The following is a 21,487-nucleotide window of genomic DNA, read 5'->3' on the forward strand; positions in this document are numbered from 1 at the left end:
GTGGTCTTACAGAAGTTTATATGTAAATATGAAAGTATTGTTACAAGATTATTAATGGTGCCCATTAAAACAGTATCATCTTGTGTCTGATGATACTAGTTCAGAAATGAAGAAAATGGGATTTAGATTGTTTTGAAATTTTCTCCTGAAATACCATTTTATTCATGCCATTATTTTTGCTCAAGAATAAAAGTAAATAGCATGACAATAACAATTCTGTGTACCATGAGTAATTATGGTGTGTTTCAGTACACAATGGTTATGAAAGTGTTTTCAGGATGTAAAATTTTCCCTGAGGCTATCGTAAGCAGACTAGAATTATCTTTATTACTCTTTTAGGATGATAGGGTACAGATGATAAGGAGGAGGTAATCTGCTTTGATGGGATACTATGAGTACTGGAGGCGGGAGAGGATGACTACTAGTTGCTTTGCCAAGACCAAATGCAGCAATGGGTCTCTACTCCTACTAAACGTCTTCTGAATTTTCCACCAGTGAGAGGCCCATGGATTCAGAAGCCCCATGGAGATGCTACTTCTGATCTTCATAGAGATGCAGGCCTGTGCCGTTTAAGGGTTGGACTGCAGTGGCCATAAAAACATGCTGATCAGGTATCCTGCTGAGGGGATCATGATTGATTGACATCCTGAACTGTTGCCCTTCTGATTCCACCACCATATTTGTGCTGGGGTTATGCTTCCCAAGGGCTAATTCCAGTCAATGACTTCCCACAATGGGGTTATTAACACAGTACCATTTCTAATAGGTGTGGGATTCCTTAATGGGTTAATTTTGCTTGAGGACTCTCCAGCAAGCTGGCCAAAATATTTTTAGAACTGGGCTGCAGTCAGAGACTCTTCCCACCCTATCTTCCTCCTTTTTGTTTCTCCTTCACAGAAGTCATATTTGCATCATGGTCTGAAGGTCTCCCCACATTCTCTGGCTTCCTTGTATTTATCCTTCACAGACTTCTTTCCTAGTAAATCTCTAAGAGCTCTATTGATAAAAGAGGTCTTGACATTTGCTTCTCAGAGGACTTCAACTATCACAGTTTGGGGGAGATATCAGTAATTTGGTATTGAATGTGCCAATTATGAGATATTTAATGCAAATCCAAGTGTAGATGTCAAACAGGTTGTTAAGATATAAAAATATAAGATGCAGGAAGTGAGGGGAGAAGTCTGGTCTGGAGATAGAAATTTGAGATTTGGCTAAGTATTAGTGATATTTAAGCCATGAAACTGAGTAAGTTCACAAAGGGAATAGTTTAGATGGAGAGGAGAGGAGGAATGAGGATCGATCAATCCCTGGTAGAGCTTTCAACAGGAAAAGATGATTGAGAAGTAAGAGAAAGATCAGGAGGTTGAGACTGGAAGTAAAGTATAGTAAGTGTTTCAAGGAGGGACCTATACTTAACCTTGTAAAATGCTGCTGATGGAGCAAGCAATAAGTCTGAGAATAGACAATTGAATTTAGCAAAGAGTGGTCACTGGGAGAGATGCAGTGGTGAAAGATTGGAGTGAATTTAAGAGAAAATGGGAAAATCGTGAATAGAGAAATGGAGACAGTAAGTATAGAAAATTCTGTCAAGAAGTTTTGCTATAAAAGAGAGTAGAGAATAGGGTGGTTTGTAGAGGATTAACTAGGTTCAAGGATTTTTTTTTAAGATGGGAAAATGGGAAAAATTAATGCTTGTTTGTATGCTAATGGGAATGATTCAGTAGGAAGGGGAAAAAGTGATGATACAGTAGAGAGAAGCAAGACTTTCTGAAGCAATGACGTTGGTGAGAAGGAATGGAATGTGCAGTTCATCCAGACAGAAGTAGGTGGATAAATGTGGGTGTTGGTCCTTGTGGCGAATCTCTTCTGATTGATTCTATTTTCTGAGTGAAAGTGAAATCAAGGGGAAGTGTTAAGAGTTTCTGTTTTTCTAGAGAGAGTGAATGAACTCAGGAATTGCAGTATGATGCCTGTCAGCATTAATAGACCATTTGGGGTTGTAGGCATGAACGCAAAGTGAGAGCGGTCAGCATGCATAGTTTTTTCTGTGGTCAATATCAGCTCTGCAGGGGTACACACAAATAGGCACAGGATTGGATTTAATTCACATTGGAGTTTTACCAATATAACACTAGAAAGTACTAGAAAGGAATAGAGGGCCAGTGGAGTTCCGGGGTAGTACAGTGGAGTGATTATAATATCATATAAGGGGAGTAAGGTAGTGAGCATGGTCAGTAGCCAAATTATCCCATTACCCCTAAAGGCATACATTCAAACAGTTGCCAGTGGGCTTATGAATAAAGCTCTCCCCATTTTTTGTTTCATATATTTGTTTGGCTGAAAGATAGGTTTGAGGGTGGAGTGCTGTAGGAAGGAAAATCACAAAAGGAATCACTAGAACATCATTTGTCAGTCGATACCTTCTTGGACCTAATTGAAGAATTGATAAGACAGATATTAATGAATAATATTTCAATAGAACTGGGCATTTTATATTAATAAAATGTGCCAGTGGAAATTTTTGTCAAACTAGTGAGCTTACCTAATGATATGTTTTGCTTAGATAACTTGGGCCTACATATATATTTTATGCAAGAGCTAGTCAAAATGTTTTAATGAGGAAGTAAGAATTCCACATCAACACACAGAGCTGAGACTCCTATTTCACTTAACTTCTTTGTGCATCTAATACATTATATTTAATATGACTTTGTATTAAAATAATAAATGCAACAATTCCTGCACATATGGAACAAAACAATAAAACACAAACACGATGACATTGCTATTAGAGATACCTCAGCAATTTCTTAAAAGTACTCTTTTAGATACACAAGCATTACCTCTGTGCACTCAAATGTTTTTAATTAGTTTTCTCTAAATAGCTTAGAGAATCACATTAATTCTATTATTTTCTATTTCTAAACAAATTAAATATTGCTTTATACGGAAAAATAATTCTTCAATTTTTGAAAAATGTCAAATGTTTTAAAAATGATGGAATGTAAAATTGAGTTCCTGCCTTGCTTTGTTACTTAAATTGAATTTGTTTTACATGTATATGTATTTGTTGAGTAAGTACACTGATTTTATTTATAACAGTGGATTTGACTAATTAATGACATTTGTAAATGTCTTTGAAATGTCCACATCTTGTCAAAATTCACACATACCACATTTGTGGAGAACATGTTAAGAATATTCTGATAGGAATATATATATATATATGTGAAAAATGAAAAATATGTGTGTGTATATAACATGTTTTTTCATTTTCCAACTATTTATTGTGAAAGATAATATTTTTCCTGTCTAATGATGACTATAAGTCTTCACCGTAACTATTCATTAAAAACACCATTCTGTCTCTGAGAATAAGCTGATATTTTTCTTAAGGAGTATGAAACCTGTCCATTCACAAGATGTTGGCCCACCTACTATGAAACGAATCCTTATGAATGGGCTGTGTGGAGTGATGAGATCTGTAATATGACTTTTAGGAGCATCAATTACAGGGTGAGGCAGATTGGGGTTCAGTCCTGGATCTGTCATCTATTTATCAGCTATGTGAATTTGGGAAAGCCACTTCATCTTTCAATGCCTCGGTTTGTCATCTGACTATCCCTGCCTTACACACACACCTCACTTGGAATATTAACTACAAGAGAACAGGACTTTCTCTCATTTAACAAAGAATATCTAGTGCCCAGCACAGGGAAGGTTGCTGAAAAATTATTGGTGGAATGAACAAATTGTGTGTGTGTGTGTGTGTGTGTGTGTGTGTGTGTGTGTATTTATGTATTTATATTTATATTTTATAAATTTACATAATAGCAATTATACAAAAGGGGTACTTTTAGGATAAAGTGGCATAATACTTAAGTACAGAGCACAGGCCTGGATCAGAGCAAGTAACTATTATTATTGGGTAGAGTTCTGGAAAAGCCAGTGTGAGTTTGCCTTGCTTGTCTAACTTCCACTTCCCTTCAGATTTTGGAAGAGATTTCTACTAGACTAGTGGCTCTGTGCCATGCTGTACCACTTCTGAATTTGTGTAAGAAGGGAAACATATTTTTATTACTAACCATACCTCCTAAATACTGATAATATTTAGGAAAATTGGAATCAAGTTAAGTGGCTTTAAGTACTTTGGCATACAATTAAACTCATGACATCAAAGCAAATGTTTTCAGAGCTAAAATATATTCCAAAAAACAGGAGGCAATACATATGAAATTTCGTTGACTTTTAAAATGCATTAAATTTTTTTTTTACGTATCTGAAATCTGGATGCATTTTACAATGAATAGCATCTTAAAATTAATTAAAACATTTTCTCTTTTTTTTTCTTGGTAGTTCATAATATAAGAGGTATCATTATAATAGAGTTAATGAAGCATAACATAGTCATATATTAAAGCAGTGTTTCTCAATGTTTATTTCTTTATCACCCACACCAAGGAAACTTTGTAAACATTTTGTTTCCTAATTGCACACCCCATGAAAATTTAAGAGAAGAGATACACTGTATGTCTGTTTGTGTGCTAAAAATACATTTGTGCTTTATACATTAGAAGTCGAAGATTTTTTTTTCACCTCCTAAGAGCTATTTTTGCCTCTTTGGGGGTGATATTGCCCCTGTGAGAATACAAATATTAAAGTGATATATTCCTTATTATTAGTTTTTAAGATCTCATTCATTAGAATACTGGGAACCAAAGCTTATTCTTATCCACATAGCTCTGTCTTTAATTATAAAAACAGAATGTTTAGAATTATTATTATGAATGACTGTCCAACTGCTGTCAAAATGCCTACAAAGTTTGAAAATTTGCTATTTATGACAATAGTTAGAAAGCTGTCCATAGTATTTTTCTGTTAACAAATAAATGATCTTCAAGTTTGTCCAGTGATATCATTCAGTATATCCTCATTTAACGAAATAAGGCTATTTCATAATTTCAATGTATAAATTTGGAATATTCACTGCTCACCTTTACATATTTATGATGTTAAAAACAAACTTGTGTAGTATATCCATAAACAGACATTTTAAAGACCATTTGATTTTCATGGAATACTAAGAAACAATCTACTTTATAATCCACATAATACACTCAGTGGGGAGAATGAATATGTGAGATTCTTTGAAGCTCGTGTGCAGCATTCAGGTATTACAGTCTAAACTTAGTTTTGGATTTCCCGTCTCCAACAGTGATGATGGGACACAAAGTCCTTTGCTCAGCCCATTTGTGACCATGGTTTTTTGCATCAGATGGAAGACAAGAACACAATCTATGACCATTAAATCAGGGTTTTCTCCGTGCAAGGCTAATTGGTATATTCAGTTGGTAAAGGAGTAATTTACTTCTTCGGGGAATATCTTTAAATAGTAAAGTTGGATCAGTGTATTCTTAAATATTCACTTCTCTTTTATCTGGGCTATGCACTTTAACTTCCATTTTTAAAATTAATGATGCAAAAACTTTAAAAATCAGTGATTCATAAAATCTTTAACTTCGCTGCATGTATTACTATATATTATTTCACTTCTGAAAATCCAGACATATGTATATTGGCTCAGTTGAACTTGGTTGTGTTAATTGGCTACTTTCGAGACTCAAATGTGAAAATAGCTTCAATTACATCCTGAGGAAACACTTTTTTTTTTTTTTTTGCAATATTTTGGGGTATTTGAAATATTATAGTAGACCAAGCAATTTGTCAGTAAAAATTAAGACAGGTAGTGCTCAGAAGAGACTCATCAACAATATATAGACAACCATATCAAGGCTTTATCAATCAAGTTAGTTTTACATAAACTTTTGTAAATAAATTGAAAATGAATTCAAAACCAGAAATCATCTCCTGCACTGCTCCTAGTACTTGCTCTTTCTCTACCTTTTAATCGAAGCATCTCCATGATACTTCGAGCATAGACATCTCTCAAGTTAACGCTGATATATGAGTCAGTGGCTATATTCTTGGTAAGCTTCTTCAGAGCTTCACGCTGTCTAACAGCCGCTTCCCTGAGTTTCAAGGTGAAGTAGCAAGCAGAGAAGCGGTCGTTAATAATAGCGATGGGCAAGGCCAAGACAAGGATTCCTGATAATATACACATAAAGGCCACAATTTTGCCCATGGTGGTGTCTGGTCTAATGTCCCCATATCCCACAGTGGTCATGGATGTTGTGGCCCACCACCATGCACAAGGGACACTTGTGAAGGTTGTGTCAGGGATACTTTGCTCAGCAAAATATTCCACAGTGGAAAATATAGAAATCCCCACAGACAGAAATAGGAGCAGTAGGCCGACCTCTTCGTAACACTGGGTGATTGTCATTCCAAGTGAGCGTAATCCTGTAATAGAACAACGGTTGTCAGTCATTGGCATCCCTCTTCTCTTCCCCCCTCCTTCTCACCCTTCCTCCCTGATATCTATTCAAAAGCATGCATTGCACAAGAAATATGTCTCCAGCACTGGACAGTGTTCTGGGGATACAATGATGATTAAGTCTTAATCCCTGTGTTCAGAAAGCTTATAGTCTAATTGATGGGGTCAGGTGGAGAAGTACAGAGAGAAAAATAATTAGGTTCATTCATGCAATCATACATTTACTAAGCTCCTACTATCTCTATATCTATCTATCATCATCTATCTGATCTAGTGAGAAATGACACTAAGAAGAAGGCAAGGGTGTATGATAGGAGTTTGGGTTTTAGTCTATACAACGGGAGGGATTTGCAATATTGCACGCAGAGGATTCACTTGGTCAGACCTGGATTTCAGTACTCTGGCACTTCTTTCTAAGTATGTATTAGAAACTTAGATAAAATAAATAACTTTCTTACTTACTGTATCTTTCTTACTTACTGTATCTTTTTCTCTCACCCTTCTGGTAAAATTTAACACAATTGGGGGTCTCCTTATCTGAAACCCAGAGGAAGTAAAGGTTGTACATCATGGGAATGAAGTGACACAGCACAAGCATGTTAGGTGCTGGTGACAAAGTTGACATGAGAACTTCATATGCATTTGGAAGACATTCTCAGATGTTCTTAGGAGAAGGATCGTTGGACTACCATGACAGCTGAAATTCTAGTATCAAAGCTGTAGGGAAACATCTCCCTTGAGTAAAGAGAATTTCTATTCTTCCTAAGGAGATAGACCTGCATATAGAATATCCCTCCACTGCAAAAACAAAAACGTATGCAGTTGGGGGAGGGGGCGGTTGGAGCCATCTAGGGAATTTACCTACTTTTGAGGCATTGCTGCATTTCCCACTGCTACTTCTAAGGATTCAGTGAACCCTCTGAGGATTCACCGAACTTGGAAGAGACAGAGCCAAGGGAACCTAATCCCAATTGTGAAGAGACTAAGCCAGCCACTCTCAGCCCCACAAAAAGGGGAGTAAGAAGGAACACATTATAGGACCAGGATCTGAATGAACACTAAGATATACTCCCTAACGCTAGAAAGACGCTTCTAAAAGTTTATCTGGATTTTGAAGTCATATCGACATGACGTCACAATGGTCCCAAAAGTCTAAAGCAATACCTCTTAAAATCAGTCTTTACTTTTATTCACTCACTAGAGACTATTTGCAATGCATTGCAATACCAATTGTTCTCTCATTGTTTTGAATTTTGCTCTTCAGATTTTGAGATATTCGTGAAGTATTAACTAGCTATTTTTAAAAATCAGTGAATATTAATTTTGAGGTTTAACCTCAAAAGAATATCTTTTAGAATACCTTTATAATATGATTTATAAAACTGGCCTTGATGTGTCTGTAATGAAAAGCATTTCTGAAATAAGGTGACAGCATATGAGGAGAGGCATAGCATTTGTCCGGGAAGACTGTTTTCATTTCAAGATGAAATGTTCCAAACAATTTTGTAAGGAAACACAAAATCAGTGAAATAATAATCTAGCACATTATATGTATTAACTCAGATAATCCTCCAAACAACCATATGAGATAAATGCTGTAATTATTATGCCATTTTACAGAAGGGAACGCCAAGGCACAGAAAGGTAGCATATCTAGTACAAAGCTACAGAACCAAATTTAAACCTAGGTTCACTGGCCCGTCATTGTCCTCCTAACTGCTACTTTATAACCTCTCAACTTTTTTTAGTATTTAATATAGCTATGTATTAATCTGTTTATATTTGCTACATGTAATGTTAAGGTAAAATCATCAATATTTATGCAATTGAACCGTTCATATCTTTTCAGTAAATTAAGGCTTTATTAATACTTTGCTTATACTTGCATAAGAACTAAGAAAACGTTTCAAGGGAGGTGACATTGTGGAAATTACTATTATTTTCTTTTTTCCTTTCTTTTGGAAAAAAAATGTAGTCTTTACTGGGTGTTTTTAAATTGAATCCTGTGAAGAGATTATAAATACTCAAAGAAAGCATCCCATTATGTGTGTCAGAAAACAAAGAGTGGTACTTCTAAAAGTTGTTGGAAACCCCGCTATCAAATCCTTGGTATGTGAAACTAGCTATGAAAATACACTACCAAAATTATATTCGGGTAAGTCCTAATTACCTCTGAGATGGGAAGGGGAACATGACTGAGGCTAATTTCTCCCTATGTTTATAGGGAGAAACAACTACCATACAGTTCTTTTAGGTAGCCAGTAAGGCATGATTTTAGGGAAAGAAAGTGGGGAATTGGGAGCTCTAGTCAATTTATTTATATTAATATGTACTTGTGTTAATATGTATTAGAGTGAAATGATAACTTAGTCCAGCATTTCTCAAAGTGTTAAGTATATGCTTCTGGGCCCCATGCCAAATACTAAATCTGATTCTCTGTGGATAGGCCTCAGAATCTGCATTTTAACAAGCTGACAGGGGAGTCATCCTTTCATTAAGCTCTGACATAGCACATATGAACTCCAGAATATCCAATAGCTACTGGTCCAGCCATCAAGAACTACTGCGCTTGGGAATGCAAAGATTTCTTTAATGGATCTATGTGGTTACCCTGAAACTGAATATAATTTGCATGCATAATTGTGTTGCATGCCTGCCTGTGTGTGTGTGTTGTACGGAGATATTTACGGAGAAACTGTTCATTAGATTTTCAAAGGCTCCATGACAAATAAAAGCTAAGGAATTCCTGTTATTCACTCTCATGCATCCCAGATTAGGGACAGGAAAATCCTCAGATACCTCAGATACCAGATAAATCATTTAATTATTATCTTCTGCTCTCTTTCCAAGCAAAAGATTTCCATTGTCTCTTCACAAATTGTAGGAAGGCCACCAGTGCCTGATCATCTCTCTTTCTGCATAGCTAGGGAAGGCTCTGGAGAACTGATGTTCCGTTCTGCAAAAGGAACATGTGTGGCAAGCACTTTCTCAGAACAAGATAAAATGACTTATGTTCCTCTATATCATATATAATGTATGTGTATCTTTTCATGTGCTGTTTCATGTACATGTTCTATCTAGAAACTTCTGGAGGCAGAGTCTCTTTAATTTCTGTACATCTCCAGGCACTGGATTAAAATAAATTGAGGGTAACAAATAGCCAAATTGTTTTTGAATGTCTTAGGGAAACAGTGTGAGAGATCCCCTTTCCTCTATAGACGTGATAACCACTTCAAGGGTTTGCTTCTAATGGCACCACTTTAGAAGTCATGTTTGGGTAGAAGCATGGGAGTTGGCAATTTTGTGGCAATTTTAAATGTCAATTCAAAATCACTTCCCTTGTACTGTGGTCAAAGCACTAATGCTTATAAACAATGGCAAATTACAAGGCACCAAGGATGTCTGAATACCTGTGGAATGTCTGCCCAGCTTTAGCATGCGCAGAGCCCTGAGCAGCCTCAAAACCTGGACAATGCGTCCCACGTTTTCCAGCTCCTGTGTGGTCTGGCTGCCGCTCAGGCTCTCCACCAGCAGGGTTATGTAGAAGGGCAAGATGGCAAGGAGATCTATGATGTTAGGCACCTTCCTCAGGAACTGGCACCTGTCTCGCACACACAGGAAGCGCAGGACAAACTCCCCAGTGAACCAGCTAATGCACACGTACTCCAGGATTTCCAGCAGCTGCAGGTCCAGCCAGCTCAGCTCGGCTGACATTAGGGCCATATTGATGATGGACACCACCACGAAGATGATGGAAATAACGCCAAAGATTCGGGCAGCTGTGGAAGACCCAGGTTTCTCCAAGATGTTCCAGAGCTTCTGGCGGGCAGTGGGACAAGGTCCTTGTGAGAAATCCTGCTCACTCTCATGTTGACTTTCTTGGTCTTCAGTGTCCTTCTTAAAGTCTAAAGTTTCACTCAGCTCCTTTCTTCTGAAGTATCTTTTAGAGAAGACAATTTAGTGGTTAGTCTAACTTGTAAAAAAATATTAAATACGAAAATAGAAGAGGATTAAACTTGGCAGTGAGGCCATGTAAAATGCATACATTACCTAGTCCTATTTTTATGCAGACTGTCTTCTGCCCTCAATATTCAGAATTTCTCATGAAGAATGATTAAAAAAAAGATCCATGACACTTCCTTGGTAAATGTTTACATGAAAGGATTTATACATGGCAAAATCCTTTGGATTAATACATTTGTTAGCCATTTTTCTTGTAGCAGAAACAGATGCTTGCCCTATGGAACTTTTTTACATAAATAAAAGGTATTCATGAAGAAATGGTAGTGATAAGATAATAGCAAGGTCACCATTAATGTCCAATAATGTTTCACAGTCAAGGAACAAACGTCCTATCTTCCATATTTAAAGCAGTTCATCCAAATTTTTCAAAGTCGTTTTGATAAATGACGATACTCTACTCTCAAACCTGAATCTCTATACACACATCTATTGGGCCATAACTTTTGTAACTGGTTCATTCAATCACCATATATTTATTGCAGGCTTGACCTACCTCATCTTCTTATACATGAGTTTGGCACACACTCCTTGGAGACAGGGGACAAAGGAGTTTCCAAAAGTTCCATGCAAAAGTTGACTTTGACATTTTCCAGCACCTCCTTTTCCAGCTCAGAAGTGGCCCCACCTATTCGTAGGCCTGGGTTCAGTGAAGCTTGTGTAAAGCCGCAGAGCTTTACCTGCGCCACACTCTCTCCACTGCTCCTGCCTCCCAGCCCAGCCACCGCGCGCCTCACATACCTGTCCCTGCAGCAGGAGTCGATGCTGAGCTCGTCGATGCCCCAGTACTGGATCTCCTGGAGGAAAGAGAGCGCGCACAGCTGCTCCATGACGTGCAGGCGGCCGGTGCGGTAATAGTGCAGTACGTAGCGGAACGCCTGCGAGCTGCGGTCGAAGAAGTACTCGTTGTCCACTGGGTTGGCGTCGTCGCAGAGCTCCAAGGGGCTGGGCACGGCGGCGAGGGCCCCACGGCGGCGACAGGAGGCCACCACCACGGCCAGCTTGCCCAGGCGCGTGTGCGGGAAGCAGGACAGCGCCTGCTGCGAGAGCAAAAAGCGGCTGCCCCCCACGTTGACCGTGAAGCAGTCCCCGAGCGCCAGGGGCTCCCCTTCGCCCTCGCTGCAGAAGACGCTGGAGTCCAGCGACGTCAGGGAGGCACTGTCCAGAGGCGAGTCTGGCGGCGCCCGGCCGCGAGGAGGCAGCTCCATCCCGACCGCCGCTGCCTGAGGGAGCCACAAAGTTGGGAACGCGCTGGGGAGCCTCGGTCCCGCGTGGGCGGTAGCGCCGCCCCTGGTGGCGGCCGGGTTTTCCCGGGCTCGGAGGGAGGGAGATGCCTCCCACTGGTTCACCCGTCTCTCTCCAACCCCTGCGCAACGTCCCCCCTCTCTGCTACGGAGCTGCGAGTGCACAGTGGCAGCGCGCACTTGAGTGGCGAGTCACCGAGCATAGAGGCTGGGCCGACAGAGGGGTCGCCCCGAGGGTAAAAGTCAGGCGTGGTCCTAGCCGAGGACAGCCCAGAGCACACTGCCAGCCTCCGTGGCCCTCCGCGGCGTCCTTCCCTCCTAACTTTGTAGCTGAGATCCCAGCCCAGGCAATGTAAGGATTGGAAGCCCCGCTACTTGGGTGGGTGGGTCGGGGGCAGGGGTGTCTAGAGTCGGGGAGGGTGACGAGATGACTCTTAGAGAAATGCGAGCACAGGGAATGACACGACTCACTCTTGCCTGCAGGAGCACCAAGCAAAAAGTTTTGAAAGCAGAGGAGGTGGTAACGGGGTCTGAATCCCTTCCAACTTGAGGATATATATTTCTCCCACTTCTTTTCCCGCGGCGACTTTATATTGCCTCTCCGGGGGTGTTGGCTGGAGGTGTGAGCATCTGGAAAAGGGGATGAGGGCGAGGGGCTGCGTCCGACCGCTGCTCCCAATTCAGTATTTTCTTCTCGCACCTTCCTCAGGTTTTGACTCCTTGGATGTGAGGAATAAGGTTAATTAATGATGACCTTTACTTGAAATCCCAGTGAGTTGCTAAGAATTAGGGGGTCACCGTTGCCAGTCCGCACCCCCTCGGGGGCCCACCGCGTGTTGAAGCGCTTGCACCCTTCCTTTTAGCCATTTCTGTCCCTACAAGTTTCCAGGAGAGCAGGTGTCCTGGGCGTGTTCGCCGGCACACGGCCGAGTTCTCATTTTAGGAGAAGGGAAGGCAAAAAGGCAAGAAATAGAACAGGCGTGGGCTGGGACAGGAGTTTAAACATTAACGATGCCTCAAGGGGGAAGCCGAGAGACCGTGCCCAGGCAGGTGAGACAGGAAGGGTACCCCAGGGTCCCTTGGAGCCGCGTCCCAGCCAACCTGTGGGATGCTGGGGGATGGGTGGAGGAGGTGGGCAGGACGACTCACCTCTGGCTTCTGGCACATCCGGGCTGCGCTTAGCCACCGCTGTTAGTTACACGGTCTTTGGTTACGCAGCCTTCCTTTAATCTTCCTGGTCTACGGGTGAAGTCTGACTTGGCAGGTCCGGGGAGCCGGGGGCGGGGGGGAAGGGGAACTAGTGCTCACCGCTGAGCTTCATGTGCGCTCTTGCAGCCGACATTCGCCTCCACCCACCTGCTGACTGCAGGCCCCTCAGCTCCGGCGAAGCGTGGCCACCCCCGCTCTTGCTGGGAGCCACCTGCCTCGGGGTTCCTAGCACTAGCAGTGGGGAGTGGAAGGATCAGAGGGAGGTGAGACCGTGGGAGGAAGCAAGCCCTCTTTGTCACTGAATATTATATTTATCCTGAAGACACTTTAAGAATTACTGTCTTTGATTCCCATTTCTCTGCATCTTGTGTCCTCGCAAATGCGCAAGAACGAAGTTTTCCAATTGAAGAAGTCTGGTAAACTCGGAATTGGACAAGTTACATTAACTGCTTTGTGTGGTATCAATTCAAGGTTTTCTCATTGTTTCCAGCAAGCATCTCAGAATCCAGCCTCTTTCAAAATTCTTTGCAAGATCGAGTGAACCTGACTCATCTCGGTTGTTTTCTACTAAGTGGTTTTAGAAGGTACGAAGAGCATGGCTGTGACTGAAAACTTTGCTGTTTAGCTCAGGTTTTGCCAACTGGCTGTGGGACCTCCATTTAGTATTTCCCTCATGAGCCTTAGTGCATTTCTCGGCACAATTCCCAGCATTTATTGGGTGTTTATTTTTAACCAGAAAATTTTATGGGTACTTTATTTGTACAATATGTTATTTAATCATCATAATAATACTATGAGGTGGCATTATACCCATTTTATGGAAGAGGAAACTAAGACACAGAGAAATTAAGTGATTTCCCTAGTCCAAATTCAAAATAAAGAGATATCTGAGGTAGCCCCCTTAAACACAATGCTTGGGACATATCATTTTTGTGTGATTTTAAATAAAAATGTGACTACTTTTATTTCATTGTTTTTTTCAAATTTCTAGATAGCAAGCAGTTTAATGAGGTGTTTTCCCTGATCTTTCAGCCAATATTTATTGAGCATCTACTATAGTCCATGCGTTGTTATAGGTGCTTCGGATACATCCATGGAGAAAACAGACAAAAATCATCCCTGTCCTTGTAGAACTTACATCTGTCCTGTGAGAGTAAAAGAGCAATGCCAGTGAAATTAAAAACAAACAAACAAAAAAAAACCCCACAACTATGACATTTATAGATTACGTTTCTTTTCACTGCTATCCATTTGTTTAACTTTTGTTCTAGAAAAATAAGTCTTCCATGCAGGAAATAAGGAGATGAAAAGATATTTCATCCTTATATTTAGGTACTTTTACTATTATTTTTTAAGGCAATGAAGCTTCTTCTTACACAGGAGGAAAGAAAACTTCCCCAACGTCTCAATTATCGGTTGTTTGGGAGCTTAAAAATATGAGTCCAAAGTTCTGTTAAGGCTTATTCACATCTTAATGTGAATAACTTTAATCAATTGATTAGCAATAAAGGTCTATCCTAACTTTACAGATTGTGGTGAGGAAGGAGGAAAAATTTCAGAAGGGAATGGCAGCCCAAGGTCAGGAGGGAGATCTTGGAGAGGTAACTAGATGTTAGCAAAAGCCACTGAACCTTGAGGTCTCTTCTGTCTCCACTAGGCCCCCATAGTGCAGTTGTAATGAGTGGTGTCCTGTAGAAGTAATAAAAATATATATATAATAATAATAATAATAACCAACCTTTAAGGTCCTGTGCTAAGTATACGACTTCTCACAACAATGCCTTGAAGTAAGTATTGTCATCTTCAGTTACAGTTTTGAACTTAGAGGCTCATAGGCACTTACACAGAGAGTATGAATTTTCCCATTTACACAGAGAGTATGTGAAAGAATATAGGAAGGGATTGAAAACAGGGACTTTCTGACTCCACATCCTGTCTCTTAACTGCCAAGAGCCTGAATTTTCAATTGTCGGCTTTAATTGTAATTAAAGCAATTTACAGTAATTGAAGCAATCATAGCTAGAGTGATGATGACTAGTCAACTTGGAGAATATAAATAAAAATGACCCACTTTAAAATATAGAATATTTTGGGCAATGAAAATGCCGCCTTGCAGCCTATCCTGTTCCCTTAAATCTATATTTTTGCTCCATCCTCAACTGCACAGATTTGAGTCAGGATGCTGAATGAAAAGAATATGATAAATAAAAAGGGGAATGAGTCATTCAAAGGATACTTTCCTGGTTGATTTTGTCTTGAGATACATCCTGAACTATAACAAGAAGCAAAAGGAGAAAGCTGTTAAATAGTCGATGGGGTCACGCTTTCCATTTCATTCCGACATTGCAGGGGAGGAATGTGATTGTTCATGTAGGAGGGAGCACAGTACTATAATGTGAAAACTTGACAATCTAATGGCTTTGGGTATATTTCCCTACTTACCAGATCTTATATTCAGGTGTTTTTCCATTGAGTCTTACAATGAAACACTCTACCAATTTTTGGCTTCATCTACTGTGGTAGGTTGAATTATGTACCCCAACTAACACGTTGTTAATCTTAATTCATATCTCTGTGGGTGTGAAACCATTGTCAGTAGGACCTCTTGAAGATATTATTTTTAGCTAAGGTATGGTCCAACTGAATGAGTGTGGGTATTAATCCAGATTACTGGAGGTCTTATAAAGAGGATCTGGACATCACAGAACCTGGAGAAAGGAGAGGGCATTGCCAAGTGATGGAAGGCAGAGAAGCAAGCCAGGGAACCCCAAAGATTACCACAAGTCACCGTCAGAATGCTTCTGACCGCCAAAGAAAGCAAGCCTTCTAGTCTCTGAAACTGAAACAATAAATTCCTGTTGTTTAAGCCAATCCATTGGGTGGATTTGCCATAGCAGCATGATAAACTATGACATCTATCAAGTCTTCCAAATATCTATTTGAATATGAATCTCCAGATACGACTATGTCTTTAATTCTTCCAATTTTTTTGAGTATTTCTAAATTATTAACAGTGTACATTCTTAACAGTCACATTTTAAAACCAGTTTAAAAGAAAAATTACAGGATACTTTAAATATCTGACTTTATTGATGATAATTAGGTAAATAAAGGTTAAAAGTCATTGAAAGCACATTCTAAATTTTTATTCAAAATCTGGAATATTGCCTTTATGTTTTTGAAAAATCAATGAGAATGCAGTTATGTTAATACTATATACTAGTTATCTGGGTTCATTTGAATAATATGATGTTTCTGTGAATTTATTAGATCTCATGTTTTATATGGATGTTTAAAAATTATGCAGAAATCAGTATAACTCATAGGAATATTTTCAGGAAAATGTGCATTCATTTTTAATTTGTATCCCAGATACTGCAATGTTTAAAAAATTTTGGATAAGTAAATAGACAGGGGAGATATAATGAGTGAATAATTGTGAATAAAGAGCTTTAGAGAATTCTACATGAGTAAACTGTACCTTTAGATCCACAGCTTCCTCATATTAAGCTCATACATTTACACTAATTCTTTATACCTTTACATTTTTAAGTTCCTCATAGTAAGCTCATACATTTACACTCTCTAATTCTTATCATCCAGTAACAATCAGGACCATATTTTATGTGAAGTATGCATATTTTTGGCTCTGTGTTTGATTCGCAAGGGACTGACAACCAGAAGAGCCAATTGTAATGATGTTTAAAGTGCCTTTTCACATGAGCAAAATGACTTCATCCTCTTTCTTTTTGTTGCACTGTGGTATGTTTAAAGGTAAAAGAAAATCTGGCACACTAAAGATAATTCTATCTATTCATCTTTCATGTGCCTTCCAGGTTCTTGGAATAAATCCTCCCAACTGTATAACATCCCACTCTAATGCAGAATTTAGCTTACTGTGGGCTTGTTCTGGATTCCTTCCAAGGGGAGGAAATTATCTTTGGAAGTACCCAAGAACTCATTTTTTAAGCCTAGTCTGCTACAGAGATCATGGGGTGGGTTGATGATGGTGATGGGGAGGATACCAGCAAAGACAATAATAGCTTCTACCTTTTTTACTCAATCCTGCCCTACCTTTTATTACTTTCATAATTTTAGCAAATTTCTTAAGCCCTCTCAGTATCATTTTCCTCATTTATAAAATAGGGATAACAATAGTACTTACATTGTTTTAATAATTAAATGAGATAATTCATGTAAAATGCACAGTGCCTTTATTGTTCTTGTCATCACTATGATGATGATGTTGATGATGCTGTTTCAGGATTTTTTGTCTTGATTCCTTTTTGTTTTCACTGAGCACTTATAATATGCAAGGCAAAATGTTAAGAGCTTTACAAATATTGTCTCATCTCATTTAAACTTCCCATAACCCTATGGGTAAGGTAATATTATTCTTATTTTACAGAGGAGATACCTGGATCGGAAGGTTTAAATAATTTCCAAAGGGGCACACAAGTAGTAGATATGGAGCTTGAACACATTTGTTTGACTCAAAGCCTTTTTATTCCTCATAGGGCATTAATATGAAAATAATGCTATGATTATAGATCACCATTAGAAATTCTCTTCTCCTCTTTAAAAATAATTTTAAAAAGAGAAAATTTCATTCTAAACTCAAAATAATTAAGTGATGTCTATGTGTAGTCACTGTATATCATGAGAGATACATAGTGACTACATGTATTCTGTATATGTAGAATATATATACATATATATGTATGACCATGACTACATTTTTTGGTCAACTTGGATCTTTCTTTTAACCAACATAAAAGAGATAGCTGATTGAATTGGTCCTTAAATGATTTTCACTGGACCACAAGGGTATGCAAAATATATAAATCAAGATTTTTCCTGAATTACTAAGAAAATGTGTAGAGATGGGCACTTACTGCTCATGGGAATAACTTCTATAATTACACAGAAGTTAAACTTTCATAAACAAGATTAGAAGCAGTGGAGCAAAAGCAGGGCAAATGTTCTGCTCATCTTATTCTGTAAGCTATTAAGTGAATCAAATATTGAATTAGAAAATTCCAATTAAATCCTTTTTACCCAGCTCTATCGATTTCCCTTATGTTGTGTCACACAGACACATTAAAAACTGTGCTTCTTACTGAGTACATGTGATTTATTAATAGTAGAAGTAAAATTGCATTTAAAACTTATCCCTTATTCTATTTGGTGTTTTCTTTCATTATCACGGTGTTAGTAAACTTGAATTTCACCCAGTAATTGGAAGAGGTAATCTTTGCACTTCATACGTGTTATTAGTTAGGTTTTTTATATTGTGTTTCCTCAATTTTCCTGGAAACAACTCCAAATTTCAAAGTTTATCAATCAATAAATACTTATATTTATTTTTGCTAGCTGCTGGTGTGAGGGTTATAAATATGTACAGATGGAATATATGTGTGTGTATATATATACATGTGTGTGTATATATATATATATATATATGCAAACATGCACACCACACTAGAAAACCAACAATATAGTGCAGTTTACAATCAGTACTGTCAGTGGTTCACATTGTCATTATTCTATGCAAGAAAAATATTGAGCAATCAGAAGCAGTATAAGGAAAAAAATAGAGATAAATAAGGGGAAAGACATTTTTTCTTTGCAAAATGGCTCTTAGTTTTATGGTATAGTTCCTTTAAATAGCATCTTCATGGCATTTACAACATGATCTAGTTAAAAAAATTGTTTGAAGCAATTTTTTAGGACACATTTACTGAAATCTGTGCAAAAGTATTTTTGTCAACTGCACACTGTGAAGCTGTATAGACTATCTACTATTCTAAGTTCAGCATAAGCACATAGAACATCAATTTAAATACATATTTTATATATTAAATCCATCTTACACAAATGGAGTAACCCAATTCTGTTTGAACTCATAAATTAATGCTTCTGTTCCACTTTCTTATACTCACTGGTTCAAAAAAATGGAAATATGGGTTTGCAGCAAGTAACACTCATATTGTTCATTTGAAGAAAGAACCCTGGATCAGTGCTATGTATTCCCAAGCATATTTTCCCACACAGTGTAATTATATTGATGAGAACAGAATATACAAGCTTGTCATTTTTGCAACATGAAGAATAGCAGTGAGCCAGATGGCTTCTCCTTGACACCATTGCATCTGATTGACAACTCAGTTATAGACCCTGCTTCACAGTTCTCCCACAAACAGATTTCCTGGAAATCTAAACCAAATGGAAAACCAGAGGCAACCCAAAGAATAGCAACTTTGTCCTAGGTCTACTTTTTGTGGGTGTGTGGCTTCTATAGGGTCAAATTTATCTATTTTAGTAAATGAGAATGCTTTATTTTCATTGCTGCAGCAAATATATATATATAAATAAAACTACATTCTGTTTACTGTTTTTTTTTAATGGAAATGAGTTTGATTGTAATAGTTTGTGAAAGAATAGAAATAAAATAAAAAGGGAATTTTAAATGAATTTATGAAATCATTAACTTATAGAGTCAATATTTACAATGTCTCTAGGCCACATAGATGTTACTATTGATATCAAAAGCTTATGAAAAAGTCAATAATGTATAATCAGTGCTAAACACATGGAATGACTGAGTGGAGCAAGCAGTTTTATGGGTGTTTGTATGTGTGTTCAGAGCAGGTATTTTAATTTAAACCTTAAAAATTAAGCCATACAATGCAGGATATGACTCCTGGGGGTGAGCCTGGACCAGGCATTGTGGGGTTGAGGGCATCTTCTTGACCAGGGTGGGGGGATGTGAGATGGGGCAAGGTGAAGTTTCGGTGGCCGGGAGATTTGGGGTGGGGTTGAGGGGTTACTGTGGTGGGCATTTTTGTGCATTATGCAGATGTCCCTTTTTGGGTTTTGGTGTATTGGAGTAGCTGCAAGTAAATACCTGAAACTATCAAATTCCAACGCTTGGCTCTTGAGGATGGTTGTGTAGCTACATGGCTTGCAGGGGGTGACGGGGTGATTGTGGGGGCCTTGTGGGTTGCACTCCCTTTATCCAGTGTGTGGATGGATAGATGAAAAAATGGGGACAGGAACCAGATGAAGAATAGGGTGGGATGGGGGGGATGATTTGGGTGTTCTCTTTTACTTTTGTCTTTTGTTCTTGTTTTTATTCTTTCTGGTATAAGGAGGATGTTCAGGGATGGATTGGGGTGATGGATGCACGGCTGTGGGCTGGTGTCTTGGATGGTTGATTGTGCACCATGGATGATTGTGTGGTGTGTGAATAAATCTCAATAAAACTGCATTAAAAAAATTAAGCCATAGATATATTAAAAATGTTTCCTCATTTGATATTGCTTAATAAATAGAGATGCTTCAAAGATTTTTTCAACATAAGTTGAAAAAAAAGACTGTAACAGTTAACTTTTGGCTTGCTTTGCTTTTATTCTCTTAACAGCATTGCCACCTGGCCACAAAGGTCTTTGTAAAATATTTGTTGAAAGACTAAATGTAAAATGCAAAGCAAATTTGGGTGTGTTTGTATATACAGGTATTTGGACAAGACCACGATAGAAGAGCTTATGACCTCTATATATTGTGAAAATGCTTTACATCAGAGCCAACTTACTTGTGAAATCATGATCTACTTTCTCCTCCCATTTGAATCAGAATCTGTCCCTGGGCAAAAAGAGTCACAAAATGAGTGGATTCTTTCCAATGAGTTGATGGAAATTGCTTTTTTATATAATAAGCCCTGGAAAAGGAACACTATTAAAATGTTTGTTTTCAGGTTTCCAGCTTTTCAGATTTTGGCTGTAATCAAAGGTGGCTAACCTGTGCTCCAAGGTAGCAGTCTTGGAACCCTTTTACATTCTTAAAAATTATTGAAGACCCAAATATCTTTTGGTTATGTGGGTTACATCTATTGATATTTACCATATTGAAATTAAAACATAAAAATTTTAAATATTTATTTGTTAAATCATTAAAAACAATAAACCCAATACATGAGCAATATTTTTGAAAATAAATTTTCCAAAACAAAAAAAATTAGAAGAGTGGCATTGTTTTACAGTTTTTCATATCTCTTTCATATCTGGCTTAATATAAGATAGCCCAATTTTCATAACTGCTTCTGCATTCACACTGTTACAATTTGATATTTTGGTTGAAGTTTATGAAGAAAATACAGAGTTACACAGATATGTAGTTGGAAAAGAGAGGGGTTATTTTAATAGTGTGGTGGATTGGATTTTGTACCCCAGTTTGGACATGTTCTTGATCTTGGCCTGCTTTCTGGTGGGTGACCCATTGTAAATACGTTTTCAAGATGTTATTTTAGCTGAAGTGTGGCCCAACTGAGTTGGGTTGGGCTTAAAACCAGGTTACTGGAGTCCTTTATAAACAGAGTGAAAGTCAGACAGAGGGAGAAGACACAGGGAGCAACCAGAAGCTGGAAGTCAGCGGAACCTGGGAGAAAAAGAAGACACCACCATGAGCACTGTCATGATACAGAAAAGCCAAGGACCAAAGATTGCTGGCAGCCATCTCCAGAATGCCAGCTCCTCTTGGAGAAAGCATTACCTTGCTCACCCCTTCATTTTGGATTTCTCCTAGCTTCAAAACCGTGAATCAGTAAATTCCCATTGTTTAA

At 38.5% G+C, this 21,487-nt stretch overlaps 1 protein-coding gene across 1 annotated transcript; it reads right to left on the reverse strand.

The window, feature by feature from the left end:
* Nucleotides 1–5,661: 5,661 nt before the first annotated feature.
* On the reverse strand, nt 5,662–11,924 carry KCNV1 (potassium voltage-gated channel modifier subfamily V member 1). Its single transcript, XM_037802937.1, has 3 exons — nt 11,156–11,924; nt 9,805–10,334; nt 5,662–6,360 (listed from the first exon to the last, which is right to left on the reverse strand). Exons 1-3 carry the CDS (start codon nt 11,620–11,622, stop codon nt 5,849–5,851), a joined length of 1,509 nt encoding a protein of 502 aa, XP_037658865.1. The 5' UTR covers nt 11,623–11,924; the 3' UTR covers nt 5,662–5,848.
* Between the last annotated feature and the right edge of the window lie 9,563 nt (nt 11,925–21,487).

The sequence above is a fragment of the Choloepus didactylus genome, chromosome 14 (assembly GCF_015220235.1).
Source record: "Choloepus didactylus isolate mChoDid1 chromosome 14, mChoDid1.pri, whole genome shotgun sequence".
In the NCBI taxonomy this organism is placed as follows: domain Eukaryota; kingdom Metazoa; phylum Chordata; class Mammalia; order Pilosa; family Megalonychidae; genus Choloepus; species Choloepus didactylus.